Source organism: Tiliqua scincoides, chromosome 1 (genome assembly GCF_035046505.1).
Source record: "Tiliqua scincoides isolate rTilSci1 chromosome 1, rTilSci1.hap2, whole genome shotgun sequence".
Taxonomy (NCBI): Eukaryota; Metazoa; Chordata; class Lepidosauria; order Squamata; family Scincidae; genus Tiliqua; species Tiliqua scincoides.
Window position 1 is genome coordinate 53267683 of NC_089821.1, and position 22996 is coordinate 53290678.

General features: G+C 45.4%; 2 protein-coding genes across 5 annotated transcripts in view; one reads left to right on the forward strand and one right to left on the reverse strand.

Moving 5' to 3' along the window:
* The window catches only part of HPS5 (HPS5 biogenesis of lysosomal organelles complex 2 subunit 2), a 41217-nt gene extending 32206 nt beyond the window's left edge, over positions 1–9011 (reverse strand). The window contains exons 1-6 of one of the 3 annotated variants that reach the window (XM_066609512.1): positions 8799–9011; positions 4675–4839; positions 3967–4077; positions 2174–2238; positions 1619–1811; positions 618–751 (exon numbers count right to left, since the gene is read on the reverse strand). In XM_066609512.1, the coding sequence (XP_066465609.1) occupies positions 618–751; positions 1619–1811; positions 2174–2238; positions 3967–4077; positions 4675–4788 (617 nt within the window). In that variant the 5' untranslated portion in view covers positions 4789–4839; positions 8799–9011. Of the gene's footprint in view, positions 1–617; positions 752–1618; positions 1812–2173; positions 2239–3966; positions 4078–4674; positions 4840–8341; positions 8630–8798 lie in introns of those variants that run through there. The other 2 variants (XM_066609513.1, XM_066609511.1) reach the window with 2 other exon arrangements.
* GTF2H1 (general transcription factor IIH subunit 1) overlaps positions 8720–22996 on the forward strand; it is a 33430-nt gene continuing 19153 nt past the window's right edge. The window contains exons 1-4 of one of the 2 annotated variants that reach the window (XM_066609515.1): positions 8720–8794; positions 8934–9024; positions 20645–20813; positions 21890–22082. In XM_066609515.1, coding sequence (XP_066465612.1) covers positions 20660–20813; positions 21890–22082 — 347 coding nt within the window. In that variant the 5' untranslated portion in view covers positions 8720–8794; positions 8934–9024; positions 20645–20659. Of the gene's footprint in view, positions 8795–8933; positions 9025–9215; positions 9302–20644; positions 20814–21889; positions 22083–22996 lie in introns of those variants that run through there. The other variant, XM_066609516.1, reaches the window with a different exon arrangement.

Consider the following 22996-nt stretch of genomic DNA (forward strand, 5'->3'; position numbering starts at 1 on the left):
AGTGTCAGAGAGATGTTGTGGCCCTGTTCAAGACAATGCAACCTCAAGCAGGATACCCCATCAACAAGGTAGGCCCTCTTCAATAAGAATACCTGCCTTCAGTTTCAGTTTATTCACTCATATTTAACCTATCACAGATCTCAAATACTAGTTCAGGCCTTCTGAGTACCCGTGATCTCAGACACCAAAGCAATATAGCTCTGAATACTGTCCACATACTGGTAATGTACAACTCCAAAGCCTGGATGTTCTCTCCCAGCAGTGTACCTCTAAATCAGGGGTGCTCAAACTTTCAACTTTAGGGATGCTGGACCTTTAACAAGTGTATAGAAGAGAGAATTTCAGCAGGTGCAACTTGTCATCCCACAGATGACAAGCTGCACCTGCTGAAATTATCTCTCCTACACAATTTTAAAGGTCCAGGGTCCCTAAAGTTGAAAGTTTGAGCACCCCTGATCTAAATGTAGATGATAAACCATGTGGATGGGATAAAAGAGACACAAAATAAGCCAAATTCCAAAGTACTGACCAGATGCATCCCATCACAATTTTTCTGAATTTAATCTCCAGGAACAGACATATTACAGATGTTATGTTAGAGTTAGCAAATTAATTACCTCTCAGTGTCACATAAGTAAGAGCGAGTAAGAGAAGAGATAAGTAACCTTCCATCCAAATAATCAAGCTGAACCACATGGGAGTCAACAGTGGTTATAATCTGAACTGGAAACATCACAAATGCAGTGGTGGCCTACAGGAAAATAAAAAAATGTACACTGGAGTATTTCAGCACTGACACAATTCTATTAACATGAACTGGAATGGCAGAACTGATTACCTGGAATAGAAAAAAAACTGCATAAGGCAGCTATATAAAATTCATCTTGCTAAGGCTGCATTTTATATTTTTGAATTTTATATATCAGGAAATGCATTAACCAATGGTACAAAACACACACACCTGCCTGAATCACAAAATAATTACTGGGGGGAAAATGCAATGTACGACACCTTATAGAATTTTGTTCTTGTGTATTTTTATTCCAGAATATCAGAGTACAGATATTATTATATTTTCACAGATGTTGTAAACTGAGAACTCCTTTAGATTCTTGTCAGTCAAAAGCAAGCAATCCCAAGTTCTCATATTTTACATGTAATCTTTCTCTAAACTAAAACTGCCTAGTTCTATGAATGTATATAGAGACCATTTATGCTCAGCTGAAATGTTCTCTTACAATGGGTGCTCATAAATGCACTTACAAATTCAACTTGGTGAATACGAAAAGCACTAGAGTTCTTTTTTAAACTTAAAGGACTAAGTAGGGGTTAGAATATCCCTAGAACCTCTCTACAGAGACTTCAGAGCATTTTAGAAGTGCCACGCCTTTAGGCTAAGGAATATCCATGTTATGCTCCACTTCAAAGGCACATCATATTGAAGCACATTAGGATGAGCTAGGGTTAGCACCAGTTCTTTCTCCCAACTTTGAACCTGATAAAGGGAACAAGGCATTGACAGGATCCTGGTAAGAACTAGTTTTGGCTGAATATAACAAGTCATGCAAAATCTATGAACCCCTGCTCTTATGCTCATATTTTCTCTTAGAAATATTACCTTTCCTTGCTTGGATGTATTAATCTTGATAGCAGACACCTTACCCACATGATCACCAACAAAAACACGGAGTGCATTTGTATCCCAACAAAGAGCTGTTACTTTTCTGCCTTTGTGCTCAGAAGAAACATAAATCCTCTCTGGCTTCCCACGACGTTCCTGATTCAATTCCCAGACAACAATAAGGCCTTGACTGCAAAAATCCAGTTTACATCGCTAAGAATGTTTAAAAACAATAATACATCCAATTCTTACACAAATAACCAATACATTTAACAAAACATATAAACTATTTACAAATATGACCCTTAACAAGTGGGAAATTGACAATTCTGAAAATCAGGTGTATTCCAAATCAATATTTACTGGATCTTGTCTTCTGAAAAATTGATTATATAACAATATTCTGAATTTGCTTCTGAGCATACAAACATGTTTACTTTAATCTCTATCAGACATATCAATTCCTTTCTTAACATTACAGAAACACCTCTTCCACTATTTAAACTACAGTTCTACATGTTCTACCTGAGAACATTGATCTTACACTCTCACCTTGTAGCTACAGCAACATAGTCCTCATCATGCAAACAAAAGGCAATACGTGAAATAGCACCTTCCTGTCAAAGAATAAAGAAATCACATTTGTCCTGTTAGTACCCAATACCTTTAACAGCATCTCACTTGCAGCTCCAATACAAAATTTTTCATATTAATTGTTCATTCCCCCTCCCTGGACCATTCTTTTAACATACTTCTAGTAACCTAATGGGTGTCTTGTCAAAAAATTTTCATTTGCAAGCTCACATTTTAAATTTTTTTCCCCTCCAAAATTATATGCTTAAAAGAATACAGCCCCCCCCCCAAATGGTATTAAGTATTTAAAATGAGGTCAGAAACCTAACTTGGATTTATCATGCCATTTTTCTCAGAAGCAGCTAGAGGACATCTTTATACAGCTTTGCCTTCCTATTTGCTCTTGTAAAAAGGGCCATGTGACAAAGACTTAACCCAGTTCAGTTAAGTCAAGCAAAAGCATGAGTTCCAAGTGGAGCCTGTTTATCCACGGATTTTTCATCCAGGGATCTGGCTCAATGCGGGTCCCCAAGACCCACACTGAGCCAGACTCAGCTCTACCTGAGCCCTCCGAAGGAAACCAGAGCTGTACTCCGGTCCCCGCTGGAAGGCTTTCTGAAGCCTGCAGAGGCAGTGCATGTCTGCCCACTGCCTCTGCGGGCTTCAGAATGGCCCAGAGAGGCAAAAAGATACCACTTCCTTGCCCTTCTGGACCATTCTGAAGCCTGCAGAGACAGCACGCATTGCCTCTGCAGACTTCAGAAAGCCAACCAGAGGGGACCGAAGCGCAGCTCTGGTCCCCTTAAGTGGGAGAAAGGGGCAGAAAATCGCAGATTTGATTATCCACAATTTTTGTCATGAGTGAGGGGTCTGAGAACAGATCCCTCGTGGATACTGAGGCCCCACCTGTATCCTTTTTTAGTAGAAAGAGAAAGACTTCTGAACTGAACAGCCAGAGTTAGTAGTTAAGGTGTAAAAATAAAACAGTATTTTTGATAACAGTTTTAAGGAGATTGTGCAAAGCAGCTCAAAGGGAGATTCTGTAAGCGGTTAGAAATCTGTTTAACTCCCAGGTGAGAAATGTGTGTAGTGGAGGGGATTTAAGGTTAGATGCCCATTGAAGAAAACAGGGTGTGAGTGATGGACGAGAGAACACTTGGGCCTTGTTGGGAAGACTACAGCCAGAGCTCTGTTGATGTCATTGTCAAGGCCATGCCAAAAGAAGGTTAGAACTATCTCAGTTGTGGACATGAGAAAGTAAGGTTTTCATGAGGAAGGAAACAGCACGAAAAACTATCCTCAGAGGCAGACCTGCCCACTATAAAGGCTACATGCATCACTCAGATAGTTGTGTGTCCCTTGACATAACGGATGCTGTACAGCAAGTCTGAAGTAGTTGAATTCACTGATAAGAAGTTTGTTACACTCTCAGTATGTGCACGACAAGAAGGGAGAACAAAAGGGCAGCAGAAGAAAAAAGGCCGCAGGAAGAAGAGAAAGACGGAGAACCATCTAAGCCTTGCTATAGGCAGAACCAGATAGCAGGAATTAGCTATGGATCCCCTAGGTGGGCACATGCTCCTGTCCCCAGAAGGGAACAGAAAGGACAACCCATACAAAGGTACTCTCAGTCCACAGCTGAAGAAGCTTACTTTTCATTATTTCACTTCACTACACATTTAAAGAGGCAGTTCAAAAGTCACTTCTTGTGATTTGGCAAGTTCTATGTTGCTCTTAGCCCTAGGTCTCTGAATACTTTCCTCCAGTCTTACCTTATGAGTGAGAAAGAGCCTCTGCTTCCAGTTCTCTTTTTGGACAAGATTCAGGCCTCCACCTGAACTACCTAGAGCTAACCACTTTCGAGACACCGCTAAACAAGTACACTTAAAAAAAGAAAAAGAATATGGTTACATACTACTACGTTATTGCTAAAAAAACATTGATGCTGATTTTATTTTCATTTTTAATATACTGTGCTCACTTGAAATTAATCTCATGCACTTTAAGGAAAAAGCTACTCATAAACTTTAAATTATATTCAATGGTAAACAATACCTGAACTACCCCCTTAGAAACTGCAATGCCAACCATTCCATTTTTAGTTTCACTTGATTATTTATTATGTATACAATACCGACATTACCCTGTTTTAAAAAGGCACTTCCAACTACCCATGCAAAACAAGTAAGCAGAATAAAAATTGAAGCTGATACTGTTACTCAGTACCATACTTCTTATGATTTGCTTTTTAAGTCTGCAGCTAAAGCAGAAAACTTTTGCAAAGGAAAGCGTAATCTTGCACCAATTGATTTACAGATTCTGACCCAACGTATTTTAAGTATGCAAGATCAGAGATCAATACACACCACAATAAATTATCAGCTTTTCATACAGTGATCATACAAGTACAGATACATAGTATTTCTAAACACCAATAGGAAAACGGCAATAGAGCTATAGCAACTGCAACAGAAACACACCTTCAGGCGACTAGAGTCCAACCTGAGAGCAGAAAGCAGTGGATTGAGGCATTCAAATTCTGCCAATACATGGCTGCAAGATTCAGGAACCATTGGCAAAGATGTCATTGGCATACAGATACAAATGGTGGTTCACCAAGTCTGTTAAGATTTCATTTTCTGCACCTATAAGAACGAACAAGAGCAACAGCTTCACTAATTGAATGCAATAAATGTCATGAATCATCCAGCTGATGTGGCAAAGGGGTAGATCCTCTACATCAGCGATTTTCAACCTTTTTCGTCTCAAGGCACACTGACAAGGCACTAAAACTGTCACGGCACACCATCAGGTTTTTGGCAATCGACAAGGCACACCATGCTGCCAGTGGGGGGCTCACATCCCCTAATGGCCTTACTAATAAATGACTTTCCCCCAAATTCCTGTGGTACACCAGTGTGCCATGGCAGTGGTTGAAAATGGCTGCTCTACATGCTCATATGCAAGCTCAACAGCTGGATAGTGCTTAAAAGTTTTGTTCACATGTTATAGACATAATTAACAAAAAAATTTTGACAAAACAGATTCTGCAGACACATCCATGAACCACTGAATAAAACACAACTCATAGCAAACTTGAAATTTGGTTCCCAGTTCCTACTTTCTTGCTTGATCCACAAAGTGTAGCTGACATCCTAGCTATTTATTTAGAATTCAGCCCATTAGAATCAAGTTATATATCTGACATGAAGAATCTCCTGACAGTGTTCCCAACCAGTCCATATATCTAGCTCAGTGTTTCTTAACCAGTAGTACTCATACTCATACTACTGGTGGTGTCTGGTATCTAACTCAAAGCACTCTCAAGGAAAATGCCTTAGAATTAAAAAAAAAAACTGCATTCCTTGGGGAGTACTGAGTACTGAGTACATTCCAAAGGCTACTGAAAAAACTCCACAGTCAGGGAATTAGAGGACAGGTCCTCTCGTGGATTGAGAACTGGTTGGAGGCCAGGAAGCAGAGAGTGGGTGTCAATGGGCAATTTTCACAATGGAGAGAGGTGAAAAGCGGTGTGCCCAAAGGATCTGTCCTGGGACCGGTGCTTTTCAACCTCTTCATAAATGACCTGGACACAGGGTTGAGCAGTGAAGTGGCAAAGTTTGCAGACGACACCAAACTTTTCCGAGTGGTAAAGACCAGAAGTGATTGTGAGGAGCTCCAGAAGGATCTCTCCAGACTGGCAGAATGGGCAGCAAAATGGCAGATGCGCTTCAATGTCAGTAAGTGTAAAGTCATGCACATTGGGGCAAAAAATCAAAACTTTAGATATAGGCTGATGGGTTCTGAGCTGTCTGTGACAGATCAGGAGAGAGATCTTGGGGTGGTGGTGGACAGGTCGATGAAAGTGTCGACCCAATGTGCGGCGGCAGTGAAGAAGGCCAATTCTATGCTTGGGATCATTAGGAAGGGTATTGAGAACAAAACGGTTAGTATTATAATGCCGTTGTACAAATCGATGGTAAGGCCACACCTGGAGTATTGTGTCCAGTTCTGGTCGCCGCATCTCAAAAAAGACATAGTGGAAATGGAAAAGGTGCAAAAGAGAGCGACTAAGATGATTACGGGGCTGGGGCACCTTCCTTATGAGGAAAGGCTACAGCGTTTGGGCCTCTTCAGCCTAGAAAAGAGACGCTTGAGGGGGGACATGATTGAGACATACAAAATTATGCAGGGGATGGACAGAGTGGATAGGGAGATGCTCTTTACACTCTCACATAATACCAGAACCAGGGGACATCCACTAAAATTGAGTGTTGGGCGGGTTAGGACAGACAAAAGAAAATATTTCTTTACTCAGCGTGTGGTCGGTCTGTGGAACTCCTTGCCATAGGATGTGGTGCTGGCATCTAGCCTAGACGCCTTTAAAAGGGGATTGGACGAGTTTCTGGAGGAAAAATCCATTATGGGGTACAAGCCATGATGTGTATGCACAACCTCCTGATTTTAGAAATGGGTTAAGTCAGAATGCCAGATGTAGGGGAGGGCACCAGGATGAGGTCTCTTGTTATCTGGTGTGCTCCCTGGGGCATTTGGTGGGCCGCTGTGAGATACAGGAAGCTGGACTAGATGGGCCTATGGCCTGATCCAGTGGGGCTGTTCTTATGGAGTAACATATCTAAAAGGTATGTGAGTAAACAGGATTAAAACAAGCATCAATTAAGGCAGTGGTTTTTAGCCCAGGAGCCACTTTTGGAATGATACTCTGAGACAGACCAGGGACAGACTGCACTTGCTCCCGGTGTGGAAGGGATTGTCACTCCAGGATTGGCCTTTTCAGCCGCACTAGACGCTGTGCCAGAACCACCTTTCAGAGCGCGATACCATAGTCTTTCAAGACTAAAGGTTGCCAATACAATACAATACAAAGGTACTGATGTCATGGCGAGAACCAACATAATCAAGCAAGGAAAATTTTTAATAATGCTAGGCTGCAATCCTATTCACACTTACCCAGGAGTAAGACCTACTGACTATCATTGTTAAAAGAACATATATTGTAGCCTATTAAAAGTACAGATCTTCCCACACGCAGTCACATACCATGTTGGCATCAAGTCAAATACACTAAAAATAAAATATTGAAATGGATAGAGACCTACCTGAAATTGGTTCATGACCCACCTAGTGGGTCCTGACCCACAGTTTGAGAAACAGTGAATTAAGGTGTCAACACCACTAACACACTAAAAAGTCTGGGTCATTCAAGGTGCAGTCCTAACACTGGGCTTTCCAGGACTGGCATAGCAGTGCCAATGGGACATGTGCTGCATCCTGCAGTTGGGTGTCAGTCATGGAGCCTCCTCAAAGTAAGGGAATGTTTGTTCCCTTACCTCAGAGCTGCATTGCCCTTATGTCAGTGCTGGAAAGCACTGACATAAGGGGTTAGGATTACACCCTTAGAAGGCTTCACTAGACATCAAAAAAATAACCAGGTCTGGGCCTCCCTTGCCAACATGTCCAGCTATTGAACAGTCAACTAAGGAAAAAGAACTCTTCACCCCTCTACACATCTTGTTCCTCCCTTATGGAAGCTCCCTGCTGTGAGAAGACCCAAGTGGGCAAACAGCCTGTGACATACTTGGTGTGCTCCAAAGCACAGTCTTCAGTTGAAGATCAAAGCTTTTTTCAAAGGACCCTCTCTTCAAACACTGTTTGCAAGTCCCTTTGAATATTAAGCAAATAGAGAGAGAGACAGAGAGAGATTGAGGTTGCAATCATAGCCTCCTGACCTAGGAGTAAGTAAGCAGCACTGACTATAATGAGACTTACTTCTGAGTAGACATGCACAGGTTTGGCCTCTCAAGTTACAATCCCATCCACACTTAGCTCGGAGTAAACACCGTTAACTATAATGAGACTTACTTCAGAGTAGGCATAAATGGGATTGAGCTCTCAGGCCACCATCCCACCCACACTTTCCTAGGAGTAAGCACCGTCGACCATAACGACTTACTACGGAGTAGACATGCACAGGATTGAGGTCTCAGGCCACAAACCTACCCACGCTTACCTGGGATAAGCACCATTGACAACAATGAGACTTACTCCAGAATAGACATGCCCAGCACTGGGCTCTCACAGAGCAACCCTGCGTAAAGAGGCCCCGCTCTGCCCAGAACTGCGAACCTGAGGGCGAGGCCAGGAAGCGGGCCGCGCGCCAGACTCGTGGAGAACCGGAGCGCCGCCGCCACGGCGGCCTTCCCGCCCGCAGAGACCCATGTCGGCGGCGGCACCCCAAAGGCGACCCCCAGCTGGCTCCCCCCCACGCAGCCGCAGCGCGCGCCAGTCCAAGGGGTCTCGCTCCACGCTCGCCCCTTCAGCGCCTCTTCAGCCGGCCGTGTGTCACCCACCTCCGAGATACCACAGGCGCGTGACCGGCTCCGCCGCAGTCCTCCCGCCTTCTGAGGTTCCCCGCGACGTCACGCTGCGCCCGCCCCGCCCCCTCCCCAGTCACGTGGCGGCCACGCTCCTCCCTCCCTCGCGCGCTCTCCCTCCCCCCTCGGACCGTTGCTTGGGGAGGAGCCCCCTCCCCCCTCAGCGCGGCTCCGGCGCCCGGCAGCGAGCCGGCCTTCCTCGGACGTACGGAAAGGAGGGCGGGACAACGGCCGCGGAGCCCGCGGCACCACAGGACGCGGGGGCGGGAGCGTAAGCAGCGAGGCGGGGGCGGCCCTGCTGTCGTCGTCTCTTCACCCTCCCCTCTTTTTTTCTCCCCCCTCAGGACACTGTCATGGCGGCGGCGAAGTGCGCAGGGTGTCACGTGACCGGGGAAGCGCCCAGGCGGCTGGCGACCGACTCCATCACGTAGGCGGGTAGGTGTCATGGCGGCGGCTCTACGTGCTCGCCCGTCACGTGACGCGGCCCGTCCTCCTACCCTGTGCGGGCGTGAGAGCGCGCCGTTTCCGGTCACGTGCTCCTTCTCTGCCCAGCTTCCTGGCCTCCCCATGGCCCTGGAGGCGGCGGCAGTGCTGGCGGGGGCGCCCTGCGCACGTAGTCCTCTTCCGTTCCCGCAGCGCCGCTCCGCCTCTGCCGGCGGGTCCAGAAGCAGCCGGCGGTGACAGCCTCAGACCGTCGCCGGCCGCCTGCACGGTACGGGCCTGCCTGCGCCCAGCGGTTCCGGGTGGGGGCCCCTTGGGGAGGGGAGCGACCCTCAACCTTTCGTGGCTGCTCCTTTGGGCGGGGCGGGCGCCGGGTGGGGAGGCAGGTGAGGCAGAGCCTCCCGCCAGAGTCCTTCCTGAAGCCCCACCGCCGCGTGAGACACTCAGGCACACACAACGCACGCGTGGGAGGCAACTGAGGCAGAGCCTCCCCACCAGAGTCCTTCAGAGGCAGCTGAGGCAGAGCCTCCCGCCAGCGTCGTTCCTGAAGCCCCACTGCTGTGGGAGGCACTCAAGCACACACATCCCACATGTTTGCAGTGGGTGGGGAGGCAGCTGAGGCAGAGTCTCCCCGCTGGAGTCCTTCAAAGCTCCACCGATGTGTTAGACACCCAATCACTCATGTGGCTGCTTGGGTGCCTCGCACAGGGGTGCTTTTTGAACATCCCTGCATTTAGGTTCCTAGGGTTTGAGTGGGAGTTTAGGAGGCAGGTGGAGGTAGATACAGCCTGATAAGCTGAGGGAGCAGGTTCTCGCTTCGCTGCCTCTTTGAATGTCTTCCCTTTTCAACTCACATGCTGCTTTTCTGTCTTTTGGGGTTTTTTCTTCCTATTCTGGGAAACACTCTGCTAGATTCTCCCAGAAAGAAATATCTTTCTTTTTTTCTGACTGCATAATGACAGTTGAAATTTCATCGTTACTTGGAATAGTCGAGGCTGCTAACATACAGATCATAAAATGATTGCTATATTACAAGGCAGTACACGTGAGGCTGGTGTGGTAATTTGAAATGAGGGACATCCACTAAAATTGAGTGTTGGGAGAGTTGGGACAGACAAAAAAATCTCTTTACCCGGTGTGTAATTAGTCTGTGGAACTCCTTGCCCCAAGATGTGGTGATGGCATCTGGCCTGGATGCTTTTAAGAGGGGAGTGGACAAATTTCCAGAGCAAAAGTTCTTAAGTTTTAAGCCATGATGGGTATGTGCAACCTCCTGATTTTAGAGGTAGGGTACCTCAGAATGCTAGATGCAAGGGAGAGCACTTGGATGCAGGTCTCCTGTGCTCCCTGAAGCATCTGGTGGGCCACTCTGAGATACAGGAGGCTGTAGTAGATGAGCTTTTGGCCTGATCCAGCTGGACCTTTTTATGTTCTTATGTGGGTTTTTTTCCCCCAAGAAATTAGAACCTGGAACTGTAGAAACATGGTCTTCTGACTGAGTAGAATTATTTACATATTGGGAGGTGTCATTTGTGTTCTGTTTACTGGTTATGCTGTACAAAATATAAAAAATTAGTGTTATGTAGGGCAGTGTTACTCGACGTTTGTTCTCTCTTGCACCACTTCACCTATTTGAAGTACCACCAGAAGTAACTGGTGATGACATCATTCCCAGTTACTTCTGGGTTGGGGGGCCAGATGAGAAACAACATACACCAGTAACAGGCTCAGGGTGAACAGGAGGGCTGCTCCTGTTGTGTCACATTCCTAGTCTTGCTGCCAAGTGGCAGGGGTCCAGGAGTCCTGTAAGTACCATCAGACACAGACTAAAGTACCACTGGTGGTATTCATGCCATTGGTTGAGAAACATTGTTCTACAGCAGGGGTGTCCACAAAGTTTTTGGCAGGAGGGCCACATCATCTCTCTGACACTGTGTCAGGGGCCAGGGGGAAAAAAGAATTAATTTACATTTAAAATTTGAATAAATTTACATAAGTTTTCATAAATGAATATATTGAAGATGAACTTATATGAATGAATAAAGGTCTTGCAATAGCTCAAGACCTATAAAAGGCCTTGCAGAAAGCAAGACTGGCCTTTCCTTTGCTGCCGCTACTGCATCACAAGACGTGAAACAACGAGCAATGGAGGGAGCCCTCATCCCACAGCTCACACGAGGCAGTTGCATTGGGCCAGTGTGGGCTCCAACAAATCTCCGGAAGGCCAGAGGCTCATTGGAGACTGGGGGCTCCAAGAGGGCCACATTGAGAGGCCTCGAGGGCCGCAAGTGGCCCCAGGGCCAGGGTTTGGGCACCCCTGTTCTACAGCATTATGCTATCAGCTTCTGAATTTACTTGGAAGGTGGGTAAAATTGTTTAAAAAATTGTTTTAAAAGGTGGATTGCTTTAAGCATTTTTATTTCCCTCATGTGTTCTCTTTGGTTGCATTCAGAGATTCTGTAGTACATAGCATTTTCACATAACTGAGGAAAAGCACTTAAAGAGTATTTGGGAGATAAAAAAAAGTAATTTCTCATGTTTTGCCTAAAGCATATCCAAAATGTAAGGGCTGCTGCTTTCATTTGCTGTGGGACAGGTGATGAGGAGAGTTTGGGTGTTCATGGGATTACTCAGAAGAAAGTGTTGCAAAATGATAGGGCTTTCAATTCAGATTGTGCATATGCTATTGGAGGGATTGGTGACTTGGGATTATGATTTTCTTGGGCACGAATGGGAACTAGGGAGAAGAATGGCACATTGGTTTGCTTTTCTTAGACCCCCACTGTTTTGCCACATTGATCATTTAGACAGCTGACTCTACAAGGTTCAATATATGCTTTATTTTCCACAGAGTTCTTTTAAAAAAAGGAAAATGTACAGGGTCTTATATGCATTACTAACTGTGGGAGTTAGAGTAGAACTGAAAAAGTAGGTCTTTTAAAACCTTAGTTTGACCTGAGGATGTGTTTGCAAGCTTAAAACACTGTTTGGTACATAACACCCGATTGGTCATGTGGGAATAACTAAAACTGCCTTTAAAACAAGTCCGAAAAGATTTATAGCCCACTTGCTCGCACATTTGTAACTAGTTTGTAAATAAATAAGTTTGTAATATTTGTTGCTGCGAGATGTATTAATGGCCTCAGTGTGGAGTTGGACAAACTCATGCAGGGCAGGTCTGTTGGTGGCTACTAGTCATGATGACTGTGCACTACTTTTAGTTTCAGAATCAGATGTTGCTGGCAACCTTCAGTCTCGAAAGACTATGGTATTGCGCTCTGGATGGTGGTTCTGGCACAGCGTCTAGTGTGGCTGAAAAGGCCGATTCGGGAGTGACTGGGACACACTACACTGGGAGCAAGTGTAGTGTGTCCCTGGTCTGTCTCCCTGGCTATGGGCCTTCCTTCTTTGCCTCTTTGCCTCAGACTGTTGGCCAAGTGTCTCTTCAAACTGGGAAAGGCCATGCTGCACAGTGTGCCTCCAAGCGGGCCGCTCAGTGGCCAGGGTTTCCCACCTGTTGAGGTCCACTCCTAAGGCCTTCAGATCCCTCTTGCAGATGTCCTTGTATCGCAGCTGTGGTCTACCTGTAGGGCGCTTTCCTTGCACGAGTTCTCCATAGAGGAGATCCTTTGGGATCCGGCCATCATCCATTCTCACGACATGACCGAGCCAACGCAGGCGTCTCTGTTTCAGCAGTGCATACATCCTAAGGATTCCAGCTCGTTCCAGGACTGTGTTGTTTGGAACTTTGTCCTGCCAGGTGATGCCGAGGATGCGTCGGAGGCAGCGCATGTGGAATTCGTTCAGTTTCCTCTCCTGTTGTGAGCGAAGAGTCCATGACTCGCTGCAGTACAGAAGTGTACTCAGGACACAAGCTCTGTAGACTTGGATCTTGGTATGTTCCATCAGCTTCTTGTTGGACCAGACTCTCTTTGTGAGTCTGGAAAACGTGGTAGCTGCTTTAGCGATGCGTTTGTTTAGCTTGGTATCGAGAGAAAGAGTGTCGGAGATCGTTGAGCCAAGGTACACAAAGTCATGGACAACCTCCAGTTCATGCTCAGAGATTGTAATGCAGGTAGGTGAGTCCACATCCTGAACCATGACCTGTGTTTTCTTAAGGCTGATCATCAGTCCAAAATCTTGGCAGGCCTTGCTAAAACGATCCATGAGCTGCTGGAGATCTTTGGCAGAGTGGGTAGTGGCAGCTGCATCATCAGCAAAGAGGAAGTCACGCAGACATTTCAGCTGAACTTTGGACTTTGCTCTCAGTCTGGAGAGGTTGAAGAGCTTTCCGTCTGATCTGGTCTGGAGATAGATGCCTTCTGTTGCAGTTCCAAAGGCATGCTTCAGCAGGACAGCGAAGAAAATCCCAAACAAGGTTGGTGCAAGAACACAGCCCTGCTTCACTCCGCTTTGGATGTCAAAGGGGTCTGATGTGGAGCCATCAAAGACAAAAGTGCCTTTCATGTCCTTGTGGAAAGATATGATGATGCTGAGGAGCCTGGGTGGACATCCGATCTTGGGGAGAATCTTGAAGAGGCCGTCCCTGCTGACCAGGTCGAAAGCCTTTGTGAGTTCTATGAAGGCTATAAAGAGTGGCTGTCGTTGTTCCCTGCATTTCTCCTGCAGTTGTCTAAGGGAGAATACCATATCAGTGGTGGACCTGTTGGCTCGGAATCCACACTGCGATTCTGGATAGACGCTCTCTGCAAGTACCTGAAGCCTCTTTAGTGCAACTCAGGCAAACAGCTTTCCTACTACGCTAAGAAGAGAGATGCCGCGGTAGTTGTTGCAGTCACCCCTGTCGCTTGTTCTTGTACAGCGTGATGATGTTTGCATCCCTCATGTCTTGAGGTACTCCACCTTCTCTCCAGCAAAGACAGAGGATTTCATGCAGCTCAGTGACAATGATCTCTTTGCAGCACTTTAGGACTTCAGCAGGGATGCTGCCTTTTCCTGGTGCCTTGCCAAAGGCAAGGGAGTCCAGGGCCACGTGAAGTTCTTCTAGGGTTGGTTCACTGTCAGGCTCCTCCAACACAGGCAGGCACTCAATGTTGTTCAGAGCTTCTTTGGTGACTACATTTTCTCTGGAATATAGCTCAGAGTAGTGCTGCACCCAGCGTTCCATCTGCTGCGCCCGATCCTGGATGACCTCGCCTGCTGCAGACTTCAGAGGGGCAATTTTCTTCTGTGTTGGACCTAGGGCCTGCTTGATACCGTCATACATCCCCTTGATGTTGCCTGTGTCAGCTGCTATCTGTATCTCGGAACAGAGCTGGAGCCAGTAGCATATCTCCTGGCAGCCTGCTGGACTTTGCTGCAAGCAGCTCGGAGGACCTGCAGGTTGTGCTCACTGGGACAGGCCTTGTATGCTGCTTGAGCTCTCCTCTTTTCATCAATGACTGTTGTCAACTCCTCAGAGTGGGCTTCAAACCAGTCTGCCGTCTTGTTGGTCTTCTTGCCAAATATGGACAAGGCGTTGTTGTAAACGGTATTCTTGAAATGTTCCCATCTGTTGGATGCGTTTGCATCGGCCGGGCCTGGAAGAGATTCCTCAAGTGCTCGTGCAAATTCCTCCACTTTCCTCTGATCCTGGATCTTGCTGGTATCAATGCGAGGTCTTCCTTCCTTTTTCGTGTGATACAGTCGCTTTGCTTGCAGTTTCACTCTGCTGCACACCAGGGAGTGGTCAGTGTCGCAGGCAGCACCGTGATAACTGCGTGTGATCTTGATGCTGGGAAGACTGGAGCGTCTGGAGAGAATCAGGTCGAGCTGGTGCCAGTGCTTTGATCTTGGGTGTCTCCAAGAGACTTTATGTTGGGGCTTTGTGTTGAAGAACGTGTTGCTGACACAGAGACCGTGATGACAGCAAAACTCTAGCAGGCGTTGGCCATTTTCATTCATCTTCCCAGTACCGAACCGACCTAAGCGAGTGGGCCACGAACTGTGATCAGCACCAACTCTAGCATTGAAATCGCTGAGGATGAACAATAGCTCTTTTACAGGGATCTTCTTGATAGTAGTGGCCAGGTCATCGTAGAATTTGTCTTTGGTTTCTGCTGGAGACGACAGAGTCGGTGCATAAGCACTGATGAATGTGACAGGTCCTGCTGATGACTGGAGCTGCAGGAACAAAATTCTTTCACTTCCCACAGTAGGTGGGATGATGGATTCCAGCAGGGTATTTCTGACTGCAAAGCCAACGCCATGTTCCCTGGTTTCGTTTGGTGGTTTTCTCTGCCAAAAAAATGAGAAATTTCTCTCCTTGACAGATCTGGAATCTGGCAGCCTTGTCTCTTGAAGGGCGACGATGTCCATCTGCAGTCTGCTCAGCTCCATGTTGATGACAGCTGTTTTGTGTGCATCATCTATTTCTTGCAGGTCATCAGAGAAGCCGGGTGTCATTGTCCTTACGTTCCAGGTGCCCAGTTTTAGGGCAGGAGTTTTTTGTTTTCTGTTGCATGGTGCAGAGTTGTCGATCCGCTTGTCGGTTTTCACCCTAAACCCCATGCACCCCATGAGGTTAACGGACCGTGGTGAGGCAACACCTTACTGGCTGGGGACTGCCCAGCTTAAGGCGGGCGGTAGCTGCCCAATGAGATGCAATGATCTCTCCCACCATCAGAAGCAGCCCCTGGTGTCACGCTGTATGCCAATCGAGCGAAGACTTATAACCGGTAAACTGCTGCTTCCCGTGTTGTGCCGATGCCATATAGCGAAGTTGGAGTGTCCTCTCCAATGCGCGAAGCCTGGATAAAGAAGGTATGGAGGTTATGCTGTTACCCATGCAGCAAATCCCCCCTCTCCACGTCGCTGGAATGGTCCAGTGGAAAGGCAGAAGCCAATACGGTTGGTTCCAGCGGCGGCGCAGAAGTTGCCAGAACGTGACTGTGTTCAGCCGTGAACTGCCTCAGGGACTCCGGCTCCTGATTTTGCCTCGAGGTTGACTCCTGAAGCCTTTTCCATAACTGGATGTAGCCACAAGGCAGTGGAGGTTTGGGATCAGAGTTTTCCTTTTCTCAGATGAGCTGCCTTCCCAGGCCGACCAGTCCCATCTACCCAGTGGCTGTTTAGTCACCTCTTACGGCACATACAGCCAAACTGAGGGCCTGTTCTTATCCCCGGCCCCTGGGGGATGACGCAGGAGTGGAGGGGCAGAAAGGAAGATTGTGGAAGCAGGGATGGGGCTAATGGAGGGTTGCAGAGAGAGAGGGATCAGGGTTGGGGCTAATGGAGGGTTGCAGAGAGAGAGGGAGCAGGGGTGGGGCTAATGGAGGATTGCAGAGAGAGAGGAAGCAGGGGTGGGGCTAATGGAGGATTGCAGAGAGAGAGGAAGCAGGGGTGGGGCTAATGGAGGATTGCAGAGAGAGAGGGAGCAGGGGTGGGGCTAATGGAGGATTGCAGAGAGAGAGGGAGCAGGGGTGGGGCTAATGGAGGATTGCAGAGAGAGAGGGAGCAGGGGTGGGGCTAATGGAGGATTGCAGAGAGAGAGGAAGCAGGGATGGGGCTAATGGAAGATTATAATGGAGGATAATGGAGAAGCAGAGTACCTATGAATACCAGTGGCAGGTGTACTAAAATGGGGGTAGAAAAGTATGCCCTTCTGACCTGTTTGTGGGCTTCCCAGAGACAGCTGGTGAGCCACCTTGGGAAGCAGGATGCTGGACCCTTGCTGAGCCCTTGGCCTGATCCAGCAGGATTATTTGAAGATGTAAAGAAAAACAAGAATCCTTTCTTTTGTCCAGTTTGCTACTTTGAGAAAATTCTTATTTGCCATAACTAATATACTCACCATTTCGGTAATATGCGATGCTATTGTACAACATTTTGAGTGCATAAAGAACTTCTCGTATAGTGTTTTGATGTTATTCTTGCAACAGCCCTGTAAAGTAAGTACTCATATTATCCTCATATTTCAGCTGTGGTGCTGCGGCTAAGAGGGTGTTAGGCAGCCCAATCCTGAAGGCAGCATCTCTGCGAGGTACAGCGGTGCCAAAGCAGTGACAACTGCATCCAGCGGTACTACCAAGGCCGCCAGACATCTCCTTGGGGAAGGAGACTTTGTCCCCTTCCCTTGGGGATAGCCCCAAGCCCCACAATGGGGCTTCACAAGTCAGCACCAGGCTGCACCACTATTTTGGCCAACACAGACTTGAGAGACTCCGTATTGGGGTCTCCCAAGGCCCAACTACCCCTTTCCTGCCCCAGTTCCTCCCCTGCCCCAGAATGCCTACTTCCTCTGCCCCAAGCCCCTCATAGCCACCCAGAGCTCTTACCTAGTTCAGGGCGCCACTGGTCTCATTGTCAAGTGGCGCTAGGTGAGCACTGACTCCATGCAGGTTGTCAGGGACGTTACCTTAAGGCACCTAGTGAGAGTCTGTGACAATCTGTGCAAGTCCTGATTTGCTGTTCATTAACTGATTTGGAAATATACAAAAATGTTCAGCTACTGATACATAAAATCAACAGATTGCCTGCATGAAGTCCTTCAGAAGTTGGTCTCCTGGAAACTGTAATTCTGGGACCTACCAGTGGATTGTAACCCAGTTTTGGGGGGGTCATGAAACTGACAGGGGAAAATAGGCTGTGTGCATCAAGGGTTAAACAAGCTGCTACTTGGGGGCAGGGAGCACTGCTGCCCAATCACTGTAATAGGCACACCCCTTGGCATTAGTAAATGAGGCAGCAGCCTTAGGGCCTCTAAAAAGTTTGTGAACCATTGAGTTTCTGAATGAAGATTTTCTTTTATGTGAGAGGGCATGCATTTAACAAACAGAAGTTAGAGTTCTGGTGTTTTTCGAAAGAAAACCTACCTTTGATACAACTTTGTATTCAAAGGTACAGGCATGACCCGGTATCTGCAGGGGTTCTGTTCTGGAATACGCCCCCCCCATGGTTAGTTGAAACCGCAAATACCAGGAATGCCCCCCTGCCCTCTGGAGGCAAGGAGAGCTGTGCTCACCTCTGGAGGGTCTTCTCGGCCCTGCAGAGGCTGTGCACATCAGTTGCATTAATTGTCCATTAAGCCCAAGAAACATCACTTCTGGTTTTTTTAGTAAAAACCAGAGGTGGTTTTTCCCCCCTAAATGGCCATTCTGAGCCCCGCAGGGGCCACGGGCGGATGCCTGCAACTTCTGCAGGGCTCAGAAGACCAGAGGTAAAGGGTGCACAGTTTCCCTTGGCTGGGGTACCGGTGGCACCACATCCGTGGATAAGGAGGGTGGCAGATACAGGGGGTCCTGTATATTTCTAAGACAAAAACTCAATGTAAAAACTACATTTCAAAGAAGCGCTTAATATATTTTTCAGTTAACCACTGTCAGCTGCAGTTATCTGTTGATTTTGTTGCTGAAAGGAAAATCATAGTTTTTCAAGGTAACTTGCATATATGCTTATTTGGGAAACAAATTGAAAAGGAATTCCTGTTTTTGTTTTTCTGCATCAAACTTAATGCTGGGAGGTGGAAAAAGCCTGTCTTTGTTGGCTGCATTTGCCTAGAGCAAAACTCAGTGTTACAATAAAACAGTTCCGCAGTTGAATTCCTAAAAGTTACAAGTTCTCTAAGAATGTTAATAGTCTGTCTATGTTACTGAAGTCTGTTTTTGTTTTTAAAATAGTTTAGATAGAATTTATTTCTTTTGACTACAGACCATAACACTTCTGTAAAACTATAAAACACAAAAAATGGCAATGCACAAAATTATGAATTAAATTTTTAAGTGAAATTCATATACAGTAGGCACTCACTTTACAATTAGTTTATAATTGACTCTCTGTAGTAAAAACAAGTACTCTATACAATGCAGTAGGTCAGGAATGTCAAACATAAAGACCAGGGGCCGGATGCGGCCCACTGAAACTTTTCATCTGGCACTCAAGCTCTCAGCTGCTGAGCAGTGCTGAGGTGGCACTGCTGAAAGGGTGACCCACATGATAATTGGGCTCTCCCATATCTTGAAATATGATCAAGATTTGCATATTTCTTCTTTTGTTTTCTGCACCTAATGAGGAACTTACGTAAGTGAGAAAAAAGTATAAGTGAGAAAAAGTGCTTATTTCTGGTTATGACCTGTTTAATGACATCACCTCCTGCCTAATGGCATCATTTCTGGCCCTCAGCAGGCATCATGAATGCTATTCAGCCTGCTGTATGAAATGAGTTTGACACCCCTGCAATAGGCTAATGATTGCTACCAATCATCATCAATGATGATGTTTGCCACCAATCATTGCCACCACCTTGTGGGTGATGGATAAACCAATCAGTGATGCAGCTGCAAGCATTTGGTACCATTTCAGCATGTAGCAGTGATTTTTAACCTCATGACTGAATGTATTAAAAGAAGGAAATATTCTTGTAATTTGTTTTATAATTACAACACTGTAAAGCAGGGGTGCTCAATAAGTCGATCGCGATCGACAGGTCTTGTCTGAATAACAGGTCTTGTCGAGCAATCTTGTCTGAAGTTAATGAGTTTTATCTGAACTTTGATTTGTGCAAATAGAAAACATTTCCATTCCCCCCCCCCCGTCTCCGTGAATCCAGTTATCCATGCCCCCCACTGTCCATTTTCTTTGGGTTTAACTTCTTTACCCTGGTGCCAAGCAAGTATGTATCTTTTTTTTTACTGAGCGCTAAAGCAGGAACGCAGAAAGTAGTCTAGGGGGACACAGTCAGAATGTTAATAAGAAGGAGGACAGTTCCTGCTTCTTATTAAGCATATCTCCCTCTAGCGTGCAGACTGTCTGCCTGCCTTGTATGTTCCTGTTTTAATTCAGCAAAAAAGATCTATGCTTGCTTGGCAGCAGGTTAAAGAAGCTAAACAAAAGTAATGGGTACAGAGGGGTGGGGTGTGGAGAAGTATTGTACTTCTCCATATAGGATCCCCTTTTATCTGTGATTTCTGTATCCATGGCGGGGGGGGGAAGGCATCCCTCACGAATATGGGGGGACATCTGTACATGACCATTCATTTGTTATGTAGGTTTAGTGGTGTTTCCTAAGAGTCTTGTATTTTGCCAGATGTGTCTTTCACCTGTAAAGGACATATTAGAATAAATAGACCAAGTAAGTGAACAAACTAAGCCTGATAAAAACAGAAAATTGCAAATACTTAATTATGATTCTTAATTAAATAAATAATACATTTTCTTCTTTCTCAGACTATAAAATTTTGAAAAGGAAAAAGATTATGAAGAACTTTAGATATTCTGTTGAATGACATTGCCATGAGTTTTAAGATGCTTTTGCTTAGATTACTCTTTTAATCCCCCTTTAAGGTATTCTCTCTTTACTGTGTGATATTTGTATTGTAAAAAGAAATGGGACTGCCAGAGAAAAGTATCTATAACTGATTAGTTTACAATGGAATTGTTAACTGTTGTGGGGAGCGAATTCTATTGCTAGTGGCTTTTAGGTTTTTTCTAATATACAGTATATACAATATACTGTCAGATAAATTGCTGCAAACCAGTAACATGCACGAACCTTGGATGCATTCATCAAGGAATCTTTCATTTCTCATGCAAGTTCTTAAAACTAAACCAAATTTTAATGCTGTAAACATGAAAAACAAATACTAATATAAACATGCATGTGTGTGCTTTAATGCAGCAACCTATAGCCATCATGGCAACGTCATCTGAAGAAGTGTTACTAATAGTAAAAAAAGTACGTCAAAAAAAACAGGATGGGGCTCTCTACCTCATGGCTGAAAGAATAGCTTGGGCACCTGAGGGCAAAGACCGGTTCACAATCAGCCATATGTATGCAGATATAAAATGTAAGTAAAAGCTGTCTCTCATCAATGCTTAACACTTGTACTCCCATGCAATTTTCACTAAGTACTGAAACATTCAACACCTGTTAGATCCTGAAGTAATATGTGGATTGCTTTGTGCGCCCAGTCTATAGATGACAATGAACATAAAGGAATATTAATTTGAAGTGTCAAATTTGCATACCTGTGTTTTGTTTAAGGAATTGGGGCTAAGGCAGAAAACATAGACTACCCCAGAGTGTCCTCCAGTGCATTGTTTATCAAGGTCAGGGCTGTTGCATAATGTGTGAATTTAATTAAAATTAAATTCAGAGTTGTAGAATCTACCTATTTTTACCTGTTCCTCTTCATCTTTTTTGGGATGTCATAATGCCAGATACTGCTGGGTCCTTTTTAGTAACATTGATGATAGCTCTGTAGCAGCTTTGTAGTTTGACTGTTCTGTGTTCTCTTTGTAGAACTGAGTGCTTCATAACTATTCATGATTCTTTTGCCTCTGGAAAGTAATTGCCTTTTTGGATTGGGAAATAAATCTGTAGGAATTCCCAATGTTTAGTGGAATGATACTCTGAATGGATTTAGGTTAGCAGTTCAGGGGGCCCCATATATGTGGATCCTATATCCACTGATTCACTTATTCATGAATCTGATCCACATGGTCCCCCTGCACGCACCTCTGGAGGGTCCTCTAGCAGAGACTGCGGACGTCCGTGCACAGTTTCTACTGGGCTCAGACTAAGACCTAGAGGCAAAAAAATGTCACTTCCAGTTTTTTCATAAAACCAGAAGTTATATTCTTAATGCCTTATAAGGCATTAGGAAGCCTGGGGAAACCCTGGAAGTAGGGGAAGCCCTCGTATCTGCTGATTCAGGTATCTGCAAGGGGTTCCAGAATGGAACCCCTTGCAGATATGGTGGCACGCCTCTATTGGGAAAGATATTTGTCCAACCACTGCCCATCATAGTTAGTTGTCTATGTGAGCTGTTGGCCTCCATTTTTATAAGGCAGTTCCTTTATTGTTGCATAGAAATAATTTTTCAAGGAGCTTCTGTTATATAATTGTGTTTTTTAAATATAGGTCAGAAAATCAGTCCTGAAGGAAAAGCTAAAATTCAGCTTCAGTTGGTATTGCATGCAGGAGAGACTACCAACTTCCATTTCTCCAATGAAACTACTGCAGTGAAAGAGCGAGATGCGGTGAAGGATCTTCTTCAGCAGCTGTTACCCAAGTTCAAGAGGAAAGCCAATAAAGAACTTGAAGAAAAGAACAGGTGATGAAGGCTAATGTAAAAGGATATTTATACAGTAGTTGGTACTTTGTTAAAGCTGTTCTGCAGTAGTGCCAGGTTTATTATGGCAAAGACATTGGGGGCCTGCTTTGCCTAACTGTGACAAAAGTCTGGCTTACTTCCCAGGTATGTAGATTGTGTGCTAGTGGACTTTGAGAGTCAGGCCTTTGTATTGCTTCAGTATAACATATCGCGTTGTTCTACTGCTTAAACATGTCGTGGGTTTGTTTCCATGGTTTGAGACTTATTGTTCCCTAATGACTTGTAGTGAAAATCTGTCTGCTAAAACTTCTACAGTTCCTTTGCTTTTGCTGCCTATGTTAATGTTTTGATTGACACTATTACAAAAATTGTATAGAAATCAGTGTAAAAATACCTTTTAAATGACATTGTATACCTGTCAAAACAAAAACAAGCTCTGTAAATAGGTATCTTGGAAAGCAGTTACTGTTGCTACAAAACAGATTGTTACTGTAATCTGGCATTTTGCTGGCATTTTAAATACCGGAAACTTCTGTTAACTGCCATCTCTGCTTCAGGTGGAGATGCCAGTTTAACAAGTGGATTGCTTAATGAAAAGTTAGTTAAACAGTTTGCCTCCTAGTTCCCTTCTGCACAGGGCTCTCTCTGCATTGCTGCTCCACGTCTGCCAGGAGGAAGCTTTCCAGTATCTACCAGGTAATGCAGATTTTCAGAAGTGGATAAAGAGCATGATCTTCATTAAACTGCACATTCAGGCAGTTGGTAACTGCCATGATGCCAGCTAACAGGAAGTTTACTAGACTGTCCTATAATACAGTTGATTTTGATTTAGCATATTGTGGCTTCGTATTTCAGTTTCCATGTATTGAAGAGTGAGGGAGCATATGGTGCCTTGCTTCTTTTCTGTAACACTA